Source organism: Heterodontus francisci, chromosome 4 (genome assembly GCF_036365525.1).
Source record: "Heterodontus francisci isolate sHetFra1 chromosome 4, sHetFra1.hap1, whole genome shotgun sequence".
NCBI classification, from domain to species: domain Eukaryota; kingdom Metazoa; phylum Chordata; class Chondrichthyes; order Heterodontiformes; family Heterodontidae; genus Heterodontus; species Heterodontus francisci.
The window spans coordinates 11,986,286-12,007,495 of NC_090374.1; the positions used below are offsets into that span (position 1 = coordinate 11,986,286).

General features: G+C 43.8%; 1 protein-coding gene across 2 annotated transcripts in view; it reads left to right on the plus strand.

Moving 5' to 3' along the window:
* c4h5orf34 (chromosome 4 C5orf34 homolog) overlaps positions 1 to 21,210 on the plus strand; it is a 70,065-nt gene that overhangs the window by 6,141 nt on the left and 42,714 nt on the right. For both annotated transcript variants that reach the window (XM_068029141.1, XM_068029142.1), the window contains exons 4-5: positions 4,287 to 4,933; positions 5,538 to 5,639. In XM_068029141.1, coding sequence (XP_067885242.1) covers positions 4,287 to 4,933; positions 5,538 to 5,639 — 749 coding nt within the window. The remainder of the gene's footprint in view (positions 1 to 4,286; positions 4,934 to 5,537; positions 5,640 to 21,210) is intronic.

Consider the following 21,210-nt stretch of genomic DNA (forward strand, 5'->3'; position numbering starts at 1 on the left):
CTGAGGAGTTGCGAATGGTGCTGAACATCTATCAATCATCAGCGAACCTCCCCACTTACGACAATATGTTGGAGGGAAGGTCATTGATAAAGCAGCTGAAAATGGTTGGGCTTAGGACAGTACCCTGAGGAACTCCTGCAGTGATGTCCTGGGGCTGAAATAATTGTCCTCCAACAACCACAACCGTCTTCCTTTGTGCTAGGTACGATTCCAACCAGTGGAGAATATTCCCCATTCCCATTGACTTCAATTTGGTTAGGGCTCCTTGATGCCTCACTCGGTCAAATGCTGCCTTGATATCAGGGCATTCACTCTCTCCTCATTTTTTGAGTTCAGCTCTTTTGCCCCTGTTTGGACCAAGGCTGTAATGAGGTCAGTTGCTGAGTGACCCTGGCGCAACACAAACTAAGCATCAGTGAGCAGGTTGTTGCTGTTTAAGTGGCACTTGATAGCGGTAGATGACACCTTCCATCTTATCCCTCCCCCCCACCTCTGCCCTTCCCCTCCCTTCCGCCGTGAGAGGGAATTTCACTCGGATGATATTTTTAAGAATATAAGAAAAAGGAGTAGGATTAGGCCATGCGGCCCATCGAGCCTGCGCTGCCATTCAGTAAGATCATGACTGATCTGATCTTGGTCTCAACTCCACTTTCCTGCCTGTTCCTCATAACAAAATTCTTTAACTATAGGAGGGTTAAGGGTATGAAGGGTGACAGAACAAAGGTGGGTCAATGCAGTTAAGATACAGAGCAGTCATACTGGATGGGTTACACCTGGGCAGGACTGGGACTGATGTCCAAGGGGGAATATTTGCTAGTGGTTGGGGAGGGTTTAAACTAAAATGGCAGGGGGATGGGAACCTTTGCAAGGAGTCAGAGGAGGGGGGATCAAAGACGAGAACAAAAAACAGTAAGGGGAAAAAGAAAAGTGATAGACATAGAAATCAAGGGCCAGAATCAAACAGGGCCACAGTGAAAAATAGTGGGAAGGGGACAAGTAATGTTAAAAAGACAAGCCTTAAGCCTTTGTGCCTTAATGCGCGGAGAATTCGCAATGAAGTGGATGGATTAATCGCACAAATAGATGTAAACAGGTGTGATGTAGTCGCGATTACGGAGACATGGCTGCAGGGTGACCAGGGATGGGAAATGAACATCCAAGGGTATTCAGTATTTAGGAAGGACGGACAAAAAGCAAAAGGCGGTGGAGTTGCATTGCTGGTTGAAGAGGAAATTAACGTAATAGTGAGAAAAGATATTAGCTGACGATGTGGAATCTGTATGGGTAGAGCTGAGAAATACTAAGGGGCAAAAAACTTTAGTGGGGGTTGTATATAGACCCCCAAACTGTCGTGGTGAATGTTGGGAATTATACTAAACAGGAAATTCGAGATGTATGCAATAAAGGAACATCTGTAATTATGGGTGACTTTAATCTGCATATAGATTGGACAAATCAAATTAGTCACAATACCGTCGAGGACGAATTCATGGAGTGTATACAGGATGGTTTTCTGGACCAATATGTTTAGGAACCAACGAGGGAACAGACCATCCTAGACTGGGTGTTGTGTAATGAGAGAGGAATAATTGACAATCTAGTTGTGCTAGACCCCTTGGGGATGAGCGACCATAACATGATAGAATTCTTCATCAAGACCGAGAGCGACATAGTTGATTCTGAGACTCGGGTCCTGAATCTTAATAAAGGAAACTATAAAGGTATGAGGCACGTGTTGGCTATGACGGATTGAGAAACATAAGGGCGGCGCAGTGGTTAGCACCGCAGCCTCACAGCTCCAGCGACCCGGGTTCAATTCTGGGTACTGCCTGTGTGGAGTTTGCAAGTTCTCCCTGTGTCTGTGTGGGTTTTCTCCGGGTGCTCCGGTTTCCTCCCACAAGCCAAAAGACTTGCAGGTTGATAGGTAAATTGGCCATTATAAATTGCCCCTAGTGTAGGTGGTAGGGAAATATAGGGACAGGTGGGGATGTGGTAGGAATATGGGATTAGTATAAATGGGTGGTTGATGGTCGGCACAGACTCGGTGGGCCGAAGGGCCTGTTTCAGTGCTGTACTTCTTTAAAAAAAAAATTACTTAAAGGGATGAGGGTGGATAAGCAGTGGCAAACATTCATGGATGAACTGCAACAATTGTTTATTCATGTCTCGCGCAAAAGTAAAATGGGAAAGGTAGCCAAACCATGGCTTGCAAGTTAAATTAGAGATAGCATTAGATCCAAGGAAGAGGCATACAAATTCGCCAGAAAAAAACAACAGACCTGAGGATTGGGAGGTGTTTTGAATTCAGCAAAGGAGGACCAAGGGATTGATTAAGAAGGGGAAAATAGAGTACGAGAGTAAGCCTGCGGGGAACATAAAAACTGACTGCAAAAGTTTCTGTAGGTATGTGAAGAGAAAATGATTGGTGAAGACAAATGTAGGTCGCTTATAGTCAGAAACAGGGGAATTTATTGTGAGGAACAAAGAAATGGCTGACCAACTAACTGGATACTTTGGTTCTGTCTTCATAAAGGAGGACACAAATATCATACCAGAAATGTTGGGGAACACAGGGCTTCGTGAGAGAGGAACTGAAGGAAATCAGTATTAGTAGAGAAATGGTGTTGGGGAAATTGATGGGATTGAAGGACGATAAATCCCCAGGGCCTGATAATCTACATCCCAGAGTACTTAAGGAAGTGGCCCTAGAAATAGTGGATGCATTGGTGATCATCTTCCAAGATTCTATAGACTCTGAAATAGTTCTTGCAGATTGGAGGGTAGCTAATGTAACCCCACAATTTAAAAAGGGAGGTAGAGAGAAAGCAGGGAATTATAGACCAGTCAGCCTGACGTCGGTAGTGGGGAAAATTCTAGAGTCCATTATAAAAGATTTTGTAGCTGAGCATTTAGAGAACAGTGGTAGAATCGGACAGAGTCAGCATGGATTTATGAAAGGGAAATCATGCTTGACAAATCTACTAGAATTCTTCAAGGATGTAACTAGTAGAGGCGATGAAAGGGAGCCAGTGGATGTGGTTTATTTGGATTTTCAAAAGGCTTTCGACAAAGTCCCACATAAGAGATTAGCATGTAAAATTAAAGCGCAAACAGGTCTTTTTCCGAGTGGCAGGCAGTGACTAGTGGGGTACCGCGGGGATCGGTGCTAGGACCCCAGCTATTCACAATATATATCAATGATTTAGATGAGGGAACTAAATATAATGTCTCTAAATTTGCAAATGATACAAACTGCGTGGGAGGGTGAGTTGTGAGGAGGATGCAGAGAGGCTTCAGGGTGATTTGAACAAGTTGAGTGAGTGGGCAAATGCATGGCAGATGCAGTATAATGTGGATAAATGTGAAGTTATCCACTTTGGTAGCAAAAAACAGGAAGGCAGATTATTATCTGAACGGCTATAAACTGAGAGGGGAATATGTGGAGAGACCTGGGTGTTCTCGTACACCAGTCGCTGAAGGTAAGCATGCAGGTGCAACTGGATGTAACAAGGGCAAATGGTATGTTGGCCTTCATAGCGAGAGGATTCGAGTACAGGAGCAGGGATGTCTTACTGCAATTATACAGGGCCTTGGTGAGGCCACACCTGGAATACTGTGTGCAGTTTTGGTCTCCTTATCTGAGGAAGGATGTTCTTGCTATGGAGGGAGTGCAGCGAAGGTTTGCCAGACTGATTCCTGGGATGGCAGGACTGAGGTGTGAGGAGAGATTGAATCAGTTAGGATTATATTCGCTGGAGTTCAGAAGAGTGAGGGGGGATCTCATAGAAACCTATAAAATTCTAACAGGACTTGACAGGGTAGATGCAGGAAGGATGTTCCCAATAGCTGGGGAGTCCAGAACCAGGGGTCATAGTCTAAGGATACGGGGTAAACCTTTCAGGACGGAGATGAGGAGAAATTTCTTCACCCAGAGAGTGGTGAGCCTGTGGAATTCGCTACCCCAGATAGCAGTTGAGGACAAAACATTGTATGTTTTCAAGAAGGAGTTAGATATAGCTCTTGGGGTGAAAGGGATCAAAGGATATGGGGAGAAAGTGGGAACCCGTTACTGAGTTGGATAATCAGCCATGATCATAATGAATGGCGGAGCAGGCTCGAAGGGCTGAATGGCCTACTCCTACTCCTATTTTCTATGTTTCTATGATCTAATTGAATGGCGGGAATAGGCTGTAATGGGTGTTGGTACATCTTGAGGTAAAAGGCATTATATAAATGTAAGCCTTTTCTTTCAGAATTGTTCAATATGTCTGTTTAAATCTGTCCAGAACCTGCTCCTTGACATCTCTGAAGTGAAATGGCCTGAAGTTGTTGGGGAAAGCGCAGCAAAGATCGCAGACAATGGACAGGTCACGGTTTCCTCTCTGGGAGGTCATGCTTTCCTCTACCTGGCTCCGTCTCAACTGGAGTTCACTGTGCAGTTCCAAGTGCGAGTCAGTCAGTCTGCCGCCAGCAAGCCGCTCATTAAACCTGGTCCGGAGTGGAGCGGTGGTCCCCAACAAACAGTTTGCCTCAGCCGGGACAAGGTTAAGCCTGTAGGATTCGGTGCAGGCCAGAACAGTTCATGGAGAAGAGCCCCGAGTTGGCAGAGTGAAGCAGAAGGAGCTGCGGATCCCCGAGTGACTGAACTAAGGAGCGGAGGCTTGACTGAGATCTGTTCCAAGTACGTGTACCAGTACACCTGGGTGGTTCAGCACCACACCGTGTCCTCCTGTCCACCAGAGTGGCAGTATCCTCTGAGACTCGCACTTCACCATAACCGTGAGCAAGAGAAATCACTGGGGCCCGATGGAACAGATAATGGCCCACGGAGTACTGATGAAACTGTGACACCGGGAGTTGCTGCAATGCCAGGAACAGCCACTGCTCTTCCTCGAGCGCTGCCCCTTAACTGCCCAGCCCCACACCTTCACAGGTAGGAACGATGCCATCTTTCATAACATAGTGGAGGTGGTGCATCATTGGGATTTTGTACCCCATTACAGACAGGGTGTGTGTATTACAGGAACTGTATTGCACCCACTGTAATGGGGTGCAGTGTGTAACAGGGACTGTATTGCACCCACTGTAATGGGGTGCAGTGTGTCACAGGGACTGTATCATACCCTCTCCGTATTGGCATTAAGACAGATTACAATTCAATAAAAGTTTCATTAATTAGGCAGGAGGATTCTTGTATAATTTATTTATTTTTATTTAGTTATTTAGAGATACAGCATTGAAACAGGCCCTTCGGCCCACCGAGGCTGTGCCGACCATCAACCACCCATTTATACTAATCCTATATTAATCCCCTTACCCTCTCACATCCTCACCTTCCCTCAATTCTCCTACCACCTACCTATACTTGCCTATAATTGTTCTGGCATTTCTCAGCATTCGCCCAGTTTGGCGCTTAAGTTTATAATGTACCAATCATATTGTTGCAACTTGTTGAGCAGATAGACCTTTGCTCACAAAGGACATATAGTGCTGATCCTGAGGAGTTATCCGACACTGACTGAGGTTTCTGACACCAGGTGGCGATATAGAGATGTGCTGGGTCAAGGAAATCTGGACTTGGAGACCTGTCTGTATTTCCAGCAGGTGAAAGTGGTCTGGTGCCAAGGTGTGGTGTACAGGTAAGAGGTGCTTGGGACTTGGACTGTCCTGTATACGAATGAGACTCTTTATCTTGTATTTATTAATTTGTATACCTTTTTCTTACACCTACTAAGCTTAAACATCTGTTTAAACAGAAACCTCTGCTTTCTAAATGGTGTAGCCTGTTTGCTGGTGTGGGGAATGCAGAATGTGTGACTGGTGCAAGGGAAGGGAGGTGTTCTTTTGCAGGATGAGATGAAGTATGCGGGAGGGGGAGGTGGCGTATTCTGTTTCACATGAAGGGTTTACAGCTGACACGTTCACCTATTTTATCTTCATCTAGTGCTGACTGCCATAGAATCATGAATGCTAGACATTACAGCAGGAGCCAAGCATCCCATCGGCCTTACAGTTAGATGCTGCAAATCCTACTTCCCTGTCCTTACTGAAAGTTGATGTTTGTATTTTATATTTTCCTTCATTTGCCAATCTGCACACAATAGAAGTATTGCATGGAATTCACAGCACAAACGGACCATTTGGCCCACTGTGTGCATGCCAGCTCTCTGAGCTACTTAGCTAGCACATTCTTCTGCCTTTTACCAGAAGCCTTGCAAATTTTTTCTCTTCAGATAATTATCTAATTCCCTTTTGAAAACCTGCTTCCACCACACTCTCAGGCAGTGCATTCCAGATTCTAACCATTTTTCCTTATGTCGCCTCTGGTTCTTGTGCCATTCACCTTAAATTGGTGTACCCTGGTTTGAGACCCTTCTGCCAATGGGAACAGTTTCTCCCTATCTACTGTGTCCAGACCCCTCATGATTTTGAACACCTCTATCAAATCTCCTCTCAATGTTCTCTGTAAGGAGAACAGCCCCAGCTTCGCCAGCCTATCCGCAGAACTATTCTCGTAAATCTTTTCTGCTCCAGTGTCTTCCCATCCTTTCTAAAAGTGTGGTGACCAGAACTGGACACATTGGTTTGGCCTCAACTGGAGTAATGTTTTAAAAAGGTTCAGCATAACTTACTTGCTTTTGTACTCTCTGACTCTATTTATAAAGCTTAGGAACCTGTATACCTTATTAACCACTTTCTCAACCTGCTCTGCCACCTTCAATGATTTGTACATACATAGGCCCAGATCCCTCCACTCCTGCACTCCCTTTAGGATTGTATCCTTTATTTTGCGTTTCCTCATTTGTCCTATCAAAATGTATCACTTCACACTTCTCTCCATTAAATTTCATCTACCATGTGCATTCCACTAGCCTGTCTATGTCCTCTTGAAGTCTTTCACTATCCCTCTCGCAGTTATCAATAGTTCCAAGTTTTATGTCATGCACCCCCAAGTTCAGGTCATTAACATAGACCAAGAAAAGCAGGGGTCCTAATACCGACCCCTGGGAAGTCCACTGTATGCTGTCCTGCAGTCTGAAAAACAACTGTTCACCACTACTCTCCGTTTCCTGTCACTCAGCCAATTTCATATTCATGCTCCCACTTTCCCTTTTATTCCATGGGCTTCAATTTTGCTGACAAGCCTGTTATGTGGTACTTTATCAAATGCCTTTTGGAAATCCATGTACACCTCATCAACCACATTACCCTCATCAACCCTCTCTTATTTCAACAAAAAGCTCAATAAAATTAAACACAATTTACCCTTAACAAATCCACACTGGTGTTCCTTAATTAATCTATATTAATCTGTGTTTTTCCAAGTGATTTTAGTTTTGTCCCGTATTATTGTTTCGACAAACTTTTCCACCACCAAGGTTAAACTGACTGTCCTGTCATTGCTGGGTTTATCCTTACACCTTTGTTCAAAAAAAGGGTGTAACATTTGCAATTCTTCAGTCTTCTGGCACTGCCCTTGTATCTAAGGAGGATTGGAGGATTATGGCCAGTGCATCCGCATTTTCAGCCGACCTTTCTAATACCTCCATTTTATCAATTTTTAGCCATCCAGTGTCTCAACTACCTCCTCTTTCACAAGGACTTTGGCAGCATCTTCTTCCTTGGTAAAGACAGATGCAAAGTACTCATTTAGTACCTCAGCCTCAATGTGTAAATCACCCTTTATGTCCCTAATCGACTCTACGTCTCCTTTTACTGCCATTTCACTATTTATATGCTTATAGAAGACTTTTTTGTCCTCCCTTTTATGTTGGCTGCCTGCTGCTTTTATTTCTTTATCACTTCCCCTGTGAATTTTGTATATTCAGCCTGGTTTTCACTTGCATTGTCAACCTGATAGGAAGTACAGAGGGACCTTGGTGTACTTGTCCATAGATCACTGAAGGCAGCAGTACAGGTAGATAAGGTGGTTCGGAAGGCATATGGGATACTTGACTTTATTAGCCGAGGCATAGAATACAAGAGCAGGGAGGTTATGATGGAGCTGTATAAAACGCTAGTTAGGCCACAGCTGGAATACTGTGTACAGTTCTAGTCGCCACACTATAGGAAGGATGTGATTACACTGGAAAGGGTGCAGAGGAGATTCACCAGGATGTTGCCTGGGCTGGAGAATTTCAGCTATTAAGAGAGACTGGAAAGGCTAGGGTTGTTTTTCTTTGAGCAGCGAAGGCTGAGGGGGGGCGTACTTGAGGTATACAGAATTATGAGGGGCATAAATAGGATAGATCGGAAGAACCTTTTTCCCTAGCAGAGGTGTCAATAACCAGGGGGCAGAGATTTAAGGTAAGGGGCAGGAGGTTTAGAGGGAATTTGAGTAAAAAGTTTTTCACCTAGAGGGTGGTTGGAATCTGGAACACACTGCCTGAATAGGTGGTACAGGCAGGAGCCCTCACAACATTTAAGAAGTATTTAGATAAGCAGTTGAAACGCCATAGCATACAAGGCTACGGGCCAAGTGCTAGAAAAAGGAATTATAATGGATAAGCTTGATGGCTGGCATGGACACGGTGGGCCGAAGGGTCTGTTTCTGTGCTCTGACATCTGTCATACGCACCTATGATGTACAGGTAGTAAGTGGTGTGGGTGGCTTCCACTTTTCACCTCCTAACTGATCGCAGGCAGTGTTTTGTTAAAATGGTGTTTTAGTCCCTGAGTGTTTTTAGGGTTAAATAAACAGTCAAACAACAGGTTTTCTTAAACAAAACCAAGAAGTGCTGGAGACCATGGAAACCAGCTGTTAGAGAACTGATGAAAGGTCACAGACCTGAAACATGAACTTTGCTTCTCTCTCCACAGATCCTGCCAGACTTGCTGAGTATTTCCAGCACTTTTTGGTTTTGTTTCAGATTTCCAGCATGTGCAGTACTTTGCTTTTCTAACAAGTTTTCTTGTAGGTCTTTTTTTTTTTAAAAAAAAAAGACTTTTTAAACAATTCCCAGAATGGTTGCGACCTCACCCACACACACTAACAAACGAATATGTAGACACAAGAATAGATCGAGAGAAAAGGGTAGGATGCAATGAAAGTCCAAAGTGATGTAAGAGTTCGTGGTTTAAAAAAACCTGTTGTCTTCTCGAGGACAGTCTTGTCAAAGGTGCAGGCCTGGATGTTTGTCGTCCTGAACTTGCTGAGATGTTGTAGGTTACTGGTTGTTAAAACTTCACACTGGATGTGGCGGTCAGTTTCTAAGTTCCCTGCTGCAGCAAGCTGAAGTATAGTATCAGCAGCAGGGCTTCTTCCTTAGCCGGACTGATCTCTCAGCCTTTTGCTGGAACTGGCTTTCTCTGGTCTTGTCTTGATCTCTGTCTCTCTTTCGTCTTCCCTCCACCACCAGCCCACCCCCCCACCCGATGGCTGCCTTTTAAGGTAAAAATCCATCACATTAGAGTCTCTGCTTCAGGAGGGCCTTCTCCCCTGGTGTCACCGCATAATGGTCCAGGATTTGGAAACCATTGCTATCTTTTGGTGTCTGAATGAGGACCATTCTGTTACAGTCGAGCTACTTTACAATGATTCCTCTTGGTTTGGGCTGTGAGTCAGTCTGTCTGCAGAACTTTTGTTAATTCATTCCTGTACATCGACGTCATCAATATGTTATGGTGCTCTTTTCTGTTTCGTGGGTCCTCCCAGAACTAATTGAGATGAAGTTAATGAGTTTCATCCACAACAGATGGTACATGAGGGTCACATGACTAAGTGTGCCCGTTTTATTGTAGTTCAGTTCAACAGTTGACTTTTTATTAAATAATTCCTCCAGTTCATTGTTTATATCATAACGACTCCTTTCGAGCATGACACACCCTTTTTCTGCTTCATCTTGTGTTCTATCTCTTTAGTCATCCAGGGTGCTTTGGGTTTGTTTATCCTACCTTTTCCCCCTTCGTGGGAATGTACTCGACTTTCCCAAACTATCTCCTCTTTAAAGGTAGCCCATTGTTCAATTACAGATTTGCCTGCCAGTCTTTGATTCCAGTTTATCTGGACCAGATTCATTCTCACGTCATTAAAATTGGACTTTTTTTTTGTTTTTCCCCGCTTCCCGCCCCCCCCAAACCTCCTCCACCACCACAATTATTTTTATTCTGTATTGCTCCTTGTTCTTTCAATAGCTAACCTAAACCTGACAACACTATGATCACTCTCTCCTAAATGTTCCCCGACTGAGACTTGATCCACTTGACCCACTTCATTCCCCAGAACTAGGTTCAGCAATGCTTCCTTCCTTGTTGGTCCAGAAACATACTAATCTGGAAAATACTCCTGAACATACTTTACAAACTCTTCCCCCTCTCTGCCCTTTATACTATTATTATCACAGTCTATATTCGGCTAATTAAAGTCCCCCATTATAACTACTCTGTGTAGTTTTTGTACCGCTGTAATTTCCTTGCAAATTTGTTCCTGTATATCTTTCCTACTAATTGGTGGTCTATAGAATACACCCAGTAGTGTAAAGATATCTGAATTGTTTCTGGGCTCTAACCAAATAGATTCTGTCCTTGACCCTTCTAGGACATCCTCTCTCTCCAGCACTGTAATATTATCTTTAACAAAGAACAGTACAGCAAAGCAACAGGCCATTCGGCCCTCCAAGCGTGCGCCGATCTTGATGCCTGCCGAAACTAACACCTTCTGCACTTCCGGGGCCCATATCCCTCTATTCCCTTCCTATTCATATATTTGTCAAGATGTCTCTTAAACGTCGCTATCGTATCAGCTTCCACCACCTCCCCTGGCAGCAGGTTCCAGGCACTCACCACCCTCTGTGTAAAAAAAAAAAAAAAACTTGCCTCGCACATCCCCTCTAAACTTTGCCCCTCGCACCTTAAACCTATGTCCCCTAGTAACTGACTCTTCCACCCTGGGAAAAAGCTTCTGACTATCCACTCTGTCCATGCCGTTCATAACATTGTAAACCTCTATAATGTCGCCCCTCCACCTCCGTCGTTCCAGTTAAAACAATCCGAGTTTTTCCAACCTCTCCTCATAGCTAATGCCCTCCAGACCAGGCAACCTCCTGGTAAACCTCTTCTGTACCCTCTCCAAAGCCTCCACGTCCTTCTGGTAGTGTGGCGACCAGAATTGCACGCCATATTCCAAGTGTGGCCTAACTAAGGTTCTGTACAGCTGCAACATGACTTACCAATTTTTATACTCTATACCCCGACCGATGAAGGCAAGCATGCCGTATGCCGCCTTGACTACCTTATCCACCTGCGTTGCCACTTTCAGTGACCTGTGGACCTGTACGCCCAGATCTCTCTGCCTGTCAATACTCCTCAGGGTTCTGCCATTTACTGTATACCTCCCACCTGCATTAGACCTTCCAAAATGCATTACCTCACATTTGTCTGGATTAAACTCCATCTGCCATTTCTCCGCCCAAGTCTCCAACCGATCTATATCCTGCTGTATCCTCTGACAATCCTCATCACTATCCGCAACTCCACCAACCTTTGTGTCGTCCGCAAACTTACTAATCAGACCAGCTACATTTTCCTCCAAATCATTTATATATATATATACTACAAACAGCAAAGGTCCCAGCACTGATCCCTGCGGAACACCACTAGTCACATCCCTCCATTCAGAAAAACACCCATCCACTGTTGCCCTCTGTCTTCTGTGACTGAGCCAGTTCTGTATCCATCTTGCCAGCTCACCTCTGATCCCGTGTGACTTCACCTTTTGCACCAGTCCTTTTGCAACCCTTTCATCTTTACCTAGCTTCCTATTCTTCTTGAATGATATATACTCCTCAATATTCAGGATCCAATTCTTGTCCTCCTGCAGCCACGTCTCTGTAATGGCTATCAGATCATATTTTATTTTACTTCATTGTGCGCTATCAGTTTGTCTACTTTGTAATGAATGCTACATGCATTCAGATACAGAGCCTTTAGTTTTGTCTTTTTGTTATCTTTGTAACATCTAGTCTCGACTGTTGGTGTGTTGTTAGGTTTATTTCTCTCTGTCCCTTCCTGCCATTCTCTGACTTTCATTTCCCATATTAGTATTCTGCTCTCCTGCCTTGACTCTACTCCTTGGTTTGCTACATCTACCCAGGCTTGATCCCTCAGCCTGTTTGTTTATTTTAAAGCCTTCTCTACTTCCCCAGTTATATGGTTTGCTAGGACACTGGTCCCAGCACGGTTCAGGTGCAGACAGTCCGAACGGTACAACCCCCACTTTTCCCAGTACTGGTGCCTGTGCCCCACGAACCAAAACCCACTTCTCTCGCACCAGTCTTTGAGCCGCATATTCATTTCACTAATCTTCTGTGCCCTCTGTCAGTTGCCACGTGGCTCAGGTAATAATCCAGAGATTATTATCCCTGAGGTTCTGCTGTTCTTTAAAGAAAAGATAATTCGGGCTTAGTCAAGGTACATTCCCATGAGGGGAAAGGTAGGGTAAACCGATCCAGTGCTGCCTGGATGACAAAAGAGGTAGCGAGTAAGATGAAACCGAAAAAGGATGCATTTGTCAGGTGGATAATAGAATTGGGAACCAGGCTGAATATAGAAGCTTCAGAGGGGAAGTGAAAAAACTAATGAGAAGAAAAGGGAGAGTATGAGAAGCAATTCATGATCAACGTAAAGGGGAATCTAAAAGTCTTTAGTAGGCACATCAGTAGTAAAAGGTTGGTTAAAGGAGGAGGAGTAGGACCGATTAGGGACTTAAAAGGGATTTATGCATTATGCAGAGGGCACGGCTGTGGTACTAAATGAGTACTTTGCATCTGTCTTTACCAAGGAAGAAGATGCTGCCCAAGTCATGGTGAAAGAGGAGGTAGTTTAGACATTGGACGGAAAATTGATAGAGGAGGTATTAGATAGGCTCTCTGTACTTAAAGTTGATAAGTCACCAGGACCAGATGAGATGCATCCCTGGATACTTGGGGAAGTAAGGATGGAAATTGCAGATCATAATCTTCCTTAGATACAGGAATGGTGCCAGAGGACTGGAGAATTGCAGATGTTATACCCTTGTTCAAAAAAGGGTATAAGAACATAAGAACTAGGAGCAGGAGTAGGCAATTCAGCCCCTCGAGCCTGCTCTGCCATTCAATATGGTCATGGCTGATCTCATCTCGGCCTCAACTCCACTTTCCTGCCCATTCTCCATAACCCTTCAACCCATTACTAATTAAAAATCTATCTCCTCCTTAAATTTACTCAATGTCGCAGCATCCACCACACTCTGGGTAGTGAATTCCACAGACTCACGATCCTTTGTGGGAAGTAATTTCTCCTCATCTCTGTTTTAAATCTGCTACCCCTTATTCTAAAACTATGACCACTCATTCTAGATTGCCCCACAAGAGGAAGCATCCTCTGTACGTCTACTTTGCCTCCCCTTAATCATCATATATACCTCAATTAGATCTCCTCTCATTCTTCTAATCTCTAGAGAGTAAAGGCCTAAACTGCTCAATCTCTTCATAAGACAAACCCCTCATCTCTGGAATCAATCCAGTGAACCTCCTCTGAACTGCCTCCAGTGCAACTACATCCTTTCTCAAGTAAGGGGACCAAAACTGTACACAATACTCCAGGTGCGGTCTCAGTAATGTCTTGTGCAGTTGCAGCAATGTTTCCCTACTTTTATATTCTATTCCTTTAGCAATAAATGCCAAAATTCCATTTGCCTTCCCTCTTACCTGCTGTACCTGCATACTAGTTTTCAGCAAATCATGCACAAGAACACCCAGATCCCTCTGTGCCGAGGCATTCTGAAGTTTCTTTCCATTTAGATAATTTGCCTTTCTATTCTTCCGACCAAAATGGCTAACCTCACACTTATCTGCGTTAAACTCCATCTGCCAAATTTTGGCCCGTTCACCTAACCTATCCATATGCATTTGTATATTTCTTATTTCTTTATTGCAACTTACTATCCCACCTATTTTAGTGTTGTCTGCAAATTTGGCTATAGTACCTTCGATCCCTGCATCCAAGTCATTAATATAGATTGTAAATAGTTGAGGCCTGAGGACCATGTGGCACCCCACTAGTTACATCTTGCCAGCCAGAAAATGCCCCATTTATCCTGACTCTCTGTTTTCTGTTGGTTAGCCAATCCTCTATCCAAGCTAATAAATTGCCCCTAATCCCATGTGATCTTACCTTGTGTATTAACATTTTGTGTGGCATCTTATCAAATACCTTCTGGAAGTCCAGACATGCTACATCTACAAGATCCCCATTATCCACTTTGCTTGTTACATCTTCAAAGAACTCTCGCAAATTAGTCGAACACGATTTACCCTTCATAAAACAATGCTGACTCTGATGGATTGCATTTTGACTTTCTAAATGTCCTGTTACTTCCTTAATAATGGATTCTAACAATTTCCCAACGACAGATGTTAAACTAACTGGTCTATAGTTTCCTACTTTCTGCCTCCCTCCCTTTTTGAATAAGGATGTTATATTAGCTTTTTTCCAATCCACTGGAACCTTTCCTGCATCCAGGGAATTTTGGAATATTTTAACCAATGGATCCATTATTTCCACTGCCACTTCCTTTACGACCCTAGGATATAGGCCATCAGGTCCTGAGGACTTGTCTGCCTTCAAACCCAATTGTTTGCTCAGTACTTTTTCCCTAGTGGTGATTGTTCTAAGTTCCTCCCTTTCTATAACCTCTGCATTTCCTGTTACTATTGGGATGGTACTAGTGTCCTCCACCATGCAAACTGAGGCAAAATACTCATTTAGTGTCTGCCATTTCTGTGTTCCTCACTATTAACTCCCCTGTCTCATCCTCCAAAGGACCAACATTCACTTTAGCTACTCTCTTCCCTTTTATATAATTATAGAAGCTTTTGCTATCTGTTTTTGTATTTTGCGCAGGTTTTTTTTCATAATTTACCTTTGCTCTTTTTATTACTTTTTTCGTAACCCTTTGTTGATCTTTAAAAGTTTCCCAATCTTCCAGCCTGCCACTGGCCTTTGCAATATGGTATGCTGTAGTTTTTGTCTTTATGTTATCCTTAACTTCCTTGCTTAGCCATGGATGTTTTTTTTCCCCCTCTCTTAGAATCTTTCTTCCTCTCTGGAATATATTTTAGTTGGGAGGAATTGAATATCTCCTTAAACATCTGCAACTGCTCGTCAACTATCCTACCTTTTTGTCTTCCTGCCCAGTCCATGAGGGCCAAATCTGTCCTCATGCCTATGTAATTACCTTTGTTTAACTCCAGAACACTAGTGTGGATCTCCAGTTTCTAGCCCTCAAACTGAATTTGAAATTCTAGTATGCTACGATCACTCTTTCCTAGAGTATCCTTAACTATGAGATCATTAATGAATCCCACCTCATTACACAATACCAAATCTAGAATAGCCTGCTCCCTGGTTGGTTCCACAACATATTGTTCCAAAATGCAATCTCTAATACATTCACTGAACTCTCCCTCACGGCTACCCTTGCCAATTTGATTAATCCAGTCTATATTTTATTTATTTTTATTTAGAGATACAGCACTGAAAAAGGCCCTTCGGCCCAAGTCTGTGCCGACCAACAATCGCCCATTTATACTAATCCTACATTAATCCCATATTCCCTACCACATCCCCACTATTCTCCTACGATCTACCTACACTAGGGGCAATTTACAATGGCCAATTTACCTATTAAGCTGCAAGGCTTTGGCTGTGGAAGGAAACCGGAGCACCCAGCGAAAACCCACACGGTCACAGGAAGAACTTGAAAACTCCACATAGGCAGTACCCAGAATCGAACCCGGGTCGCTGGAGCTGTGAGGCTGCGGTGCTAACCACTGTGCTGCCCCCAGTTTTACCTCTGGGGTTTACCTCGCAATTTCCAGCACTCTGAACCAAGATGACCTATTTTGTTGTAATGATAACACGTTAGCTTGTGAACCTCACTTCTACCCTCAGCACCTTCCTTTCTGATCTGAGGTGGTGATCCTGGGGCATTGCCAGCTGTTCTTTCTTGTCCCCGGCCACTTGCCTTCTTTTCACTCTCCCACTTTCAATCCTTCTCGGGTTTATGGGGATGACGGACAAAACACGTTGGCTTATTCACACGTTCAAAATCATCAGCAATCTCTGCTGCTTGCCTAGCTTTCAAAACTTTCAGGTTATCTATACGAGTTCTCACTACTGAAGGAATGGAGTTTTTAAACTCTAAGAGAATCAATTCTCAAAGGGTCTTATATGTGGTTTCTATCTTTAATGCCCATATCTAATGGTCAAAATTCATTTGCTTCACCCTCTCAAATTCTAAATATGTCTGCCCAGCCAATCTACATACGTTCCTAAACTTCTGATGGTAAGCATCAGGGACTAACTCATATGCAGCGAGAATAGCCCTTTTTGCTCATAATCTGCAGAAGCCTCTTCAGGAAGCATGACATAAGCTTCACGAGCTCTGCCTACCAACCTGCCCTGCATGAGCAATGTCCAGCTTTCTTTTATGCATATTAAAATCACCCATGATTAATGCCGTAACTTTCTCACAAGCCCTCAGTATTTCCTGGTTTATACTGTGCCCCACTGCGGAACTAATGTTTGAGGACCTATAGGTTACTCCCACCAGGGACTTCTTTCCCTTGCTATTTCTTATTTCTACCCAGACTGATTCTACGTCTTGCTCTCCAGTGCCTATATCATTTCTCATAAGGACAAGCCCAGCAAGTACAGGCCAGTCAGTTTAACCTTTGATGGTGGGAAAGCTTTGAAACGATAATTCGGGACAAAATTAGTAGTCATTTGGACAAGTGTGGATTAATTAAGGAAAGCCAGCATGGATTTGTTAAGGGCAAATCACGTTTAACTAACTTGCTTTTTTGATGAAGTAACAGAGTGTTGATGAGGGTAATGTGGTTGATGTTGTGCACATGGACTTCCAAAAGACATTTTCTAAAGTGCCACAAAACAGGCTTGTCAGAAAATTTAGAGCCCATGGAACTAAATGGACAGCAGCATGGATATGAAATTGGCTGAGTGACAGGAAACCAAGTGGTTGTGAACGATTGTTTTTCGGGCTGGAGGGTGGTATATAGTGGGGGTCCCCAGGGGTCAGTGTGAGGACCTCTGCTTTTCTTGCTGTATACTAATGACCTTGACTTGGGTGGCACAATTTCAAAATCTGAGTATGTCACTAAACATGGAAGTAGTGTGAACTGTGAGGAGGCTAGCAATAAAGTTCTGGAGGACATAGACTGGCTGATGGAACGGGTGGACAAGTGGCAGATGATATTTAATGCAGAAAAGTGTCAAGTGATTCATTTTGGTAGGAAGATTGAAGAAAGGCAATATAAATTAAAGGGTACAATTCTTAAAGGGTGCAGGAGCAGAGGGACCTGTATATACCCACTGGTTCGGCCTCAACTGGAGTGTTGTGTCCAGTTCTGTGCACCATACTTTTGGAAGGATGCTGAGGCATTGGAGAGGGTGCAGAGAAGATTCACGATAATAGTTCCAGGGTTGAGGAACTTCACTTATGTGGATAGATTGGAGAAGCTGGGTGTTTTCTCCTTCGAGAAGATAAGATTTAGAGGTGATTTAATAGAGGAGTTCAAAATCATGAGTAGATAGGGAGAAGCTGTTCCAGTTGAGGGGTGATAGATATAGGACAGATGTCAGAGGTAGTCTCTTTACTCAGAGAGTAGTAGGGGCGTGGAACGCCCTGCCTGCAACAGTAGTAGACTCGCCAACTTTAAGGTCATTGGATAGACATATGGATGAAAATGGAATAGTGTAGGTCAGATGGTTTCACAGGTCGGCGCAACATCGAGGGCCGAAGGGCCTGTACTGCGCTGTAATGCTCTAATTCGTGGAGGGATCCAGAACCAGAGGACACTGATTTAAGGTGACTGGCAAAAGAAGCAGTGGCGACATGAGCAAAAACCTTTATGGACAGCGAGTGCTTATGATCTGGAATGCACTGCCTGAGAGTGTGGTGGAGGCGGATTCACTCAAGGCCTTCAAAACTGGATCATTATCTGAAGAGAAAAAAATTGAGGGCTATTGGGAAAAGGCGGGTGGGTGGGACCCGGTGAGATGCTCTTGCAGAGAGCGGCACAGAAACGATGGGCCAAATCACTGAGTTCTGTGCTGTAACCATTCTATGATTCTAAGTCCGGTGGAATGGAAAGTGGGGGAGGAAAGAACACAAGGTGCAGCAGCTCATCTTTTCATTAGACACTTTATAGCCTTATAGACTAAACAATTTCAGACCATAGCCTCTGTTCCCATTTGTTTTCAGGCAGCAGCTTTTGGTGGTAATACTTTGATTCCCATTTGCACCTCTTTTGTTTCTTTACTTGCCCCATTGCCATCTAATTTTGCTTTGTGCGATCATCCCTTTTGTGATTTTAATTTCTCCTGCCTCCACCCTAACATAGACTTTCCTTTTCGTTCTTTCCCTCGTCTCCCCTTTCTCTGTCTCCGTACTTGTTTACGGAATCACAGAATTGTTACAGTGCAGTAAGAGGCCATTCGGTCCATCATGTCTGCACCGGCTCTCCGAATGAGCAATTCACCTGGTGCCACACCCCAGCTTTCTCCCCGTAACCCTGGACATCTTCCTTTTCATATAACAGTCTAATTCCCTTTTGAATGCATCAGTTGAACCTGCCTCCACCGCACTCTCAGGCAGTGCATTCCCGACCTGAACCACTTGCTGCGTGAAAAAGTTTTTCCTCATATCGCTTTTGCTTTTTTTACCAATTACTTTAAATCTGCACCCTCTCGTTCCCAATCCTTTCATGAGTGGGAACAGTTTCTCCCTATCTACTCTGTCCAGACCCCTCGTGATTTTGAATACCTCTACCAAATCTTCTCTCAACCTTCTATTCTCCAAGGAAAACAGTCCTAACTTCTCCAATCTATCTTCATAACTGAAGTTCCTCATCCCTGAAACCATTCTCGTGAATCTTTTCTGCACCCTCTCTAACACCTTCACATCCTTCCAAAAGTGCGATGCCCAGAACTGGACGCAATACTCCAGCTGAGGCCGAATTAGTGTCCTATACAAGTTCAACATAACCTTCTTGTACTCTATGCCCCTATTAATAAAGCCCAGAATATTGTATGCTTTGTTTACTGTGCTCTCAATCTGTCCTGACACCTTCAATGACTTATGCACATATACACCCAGGTCCTTCTGCTCCTGCACCCCCTTTAGAGTTCTACCCTTTCTTTTATATTGTCTCTCGCCATGTTCTTCCTACCAAAATGTATCACTTCACATTTCTCCACATTGAATATCATCTGCCACCTGTCTGCCCATTCCACTAACTTGTCTATATCCTTTTGAAGTTCCACACAGCTTCCTCATAGTTCACAATGTTTCCAAGTTCCGTATCATCCATAAACTTTGAAATTGTGCCTGGTACACCAAGGTCTAGGTCATTAATAATATAAAAGCAAAATACTGCGGATGCTGGAAATCTGAAATAAAAACAGGAAATGCTGGAAATACTCAGCAAGTCTGGCAGCATCTGTGGAGAGAGAAGCAGAGTTGACGTTTCAGGTCAATGACCCTTCTTCAGAACTAGCAGATATTAGAAATGTGAAAACTTTTAAGCAAGTGAAACGGGGGTGGGGCAAGAGATAACAGTGGACAAGGTCACAGAGAATAACCGACCAGAAGGTCATGGAACAAAGGCAAACAATATGTTAATGGTGTGTTGAAAGACAAAGCATTAGTGCAGATAGGGTGTTAATGGACTGAAAACTGAACAGCCACAAGCACAAACATGAAAAACAAGTGGGTAGGCAAACTGAACAAACTAAGATAAAATAAAATAAACACAAAAAATATAAAAAATGAAAAAAGTAACTAAAAATAAAAGTAAAATGGGGGGGGTCCATCATGCTCTGAAATTATTGAACTCCATGTTCTGTCTGGCAGGCTGTAGTGTGCCGAATTGGTAAATGAGATGCTGTTCCTCGAGCTTGCGTTGGTGTTCACTGGAACACTGCAGCAATCGCAGGATACAGATGTGAGCATAGAGCAGGTGGGAGTGTTGAAATGGCAAGTAACTGGAAGCTCGGGGTCATGCTTTCGGACTGAGTGGAGGTGTTCCGCAAAGTGGTCATTCAGTCTGTGTTTGGTCTCCCCAATGTAGAGGAGACCACACTGTGAGCAGCGAATACAGTATACTACATTGAAAGAAGTACAAGTAAATCACTGCTTCACCTGAAAGGAGTGTTTGGGACCTGGGATAGTGAGGAGAGAGGAGGTAAATGGGCAGGTATTACACCTCCTGCGATTGCAGGGGAAGGTGCTGTGGGCAGGGGACAAGGTGTTTGTGGTAATGGAGGAGTGGAACAGGGTGTCGTGGAGGGAATGATCCCTTCGGAATGTTGACAGGGGAAGATGCTTTTGGTAGTGGCATCACGCTGGAGATGGCGGAGGATGATCCTTTGGATATGGAGGCTGATGGGGTGAAAAGTGAGGACAAGGGGAACCCTGTTGTGATTCTGGAAGGGAAGGGGTGAGGGTAGAGGCCTAGGTCATTAATATATATCTGGAAAAGCAACGGTCCCAAAACTGATCCCTAGAGAACTCAACTACAAGCCTTCCTCCAGCCCAAAAAAATCTGTTAATCACTACTTTGTTTTCTGTCACCCAGCCAATTCCGTATCAATGTTGCTACTGTCCCTTTTATTCCATGAGCTATAATTTCGCCCACAAGTCTGTTGTACGGCACTGCATCAAGCGCCTTTTGGAAGTCTATGTACACCACATCAACTGCATTGCCCTCAACAACCCTCTCTGTTACCTCTTCAAAAAAAACTCCAGCAAGTTAGTTAAACATGATTTTTCCTTGAGGAAATCCATGCTGGCTTTCTTTGATTAACCTGCATTTGTCGATGTGATAATTGTTTTGTCCTGAATTAATCTTTCTAGAAATTTCCCCACCACTGAAATTTATCTGACTGGCTTCTCCTTGCACCCTTTTTTTGAAGAAGGGTGTAATGTTTGTAATTCTCCAGTCCTCTGGCACCATCCCCAGTCTAAGGAAGACTGAAAAATTACGGCCAGTGCCTCCTCAATTTCCACTTTCACTTCCTTGGATGCATCTCATCTGGTCCTGGAGCTTTATCCACTTTAAGTACTAACTGCCTATCAAACATCACCTCCTTACTAATTTTAAATCTTTCTAGTGTCTGGATTACTTTCTCTTCCACCATTGTCTGGGTTGC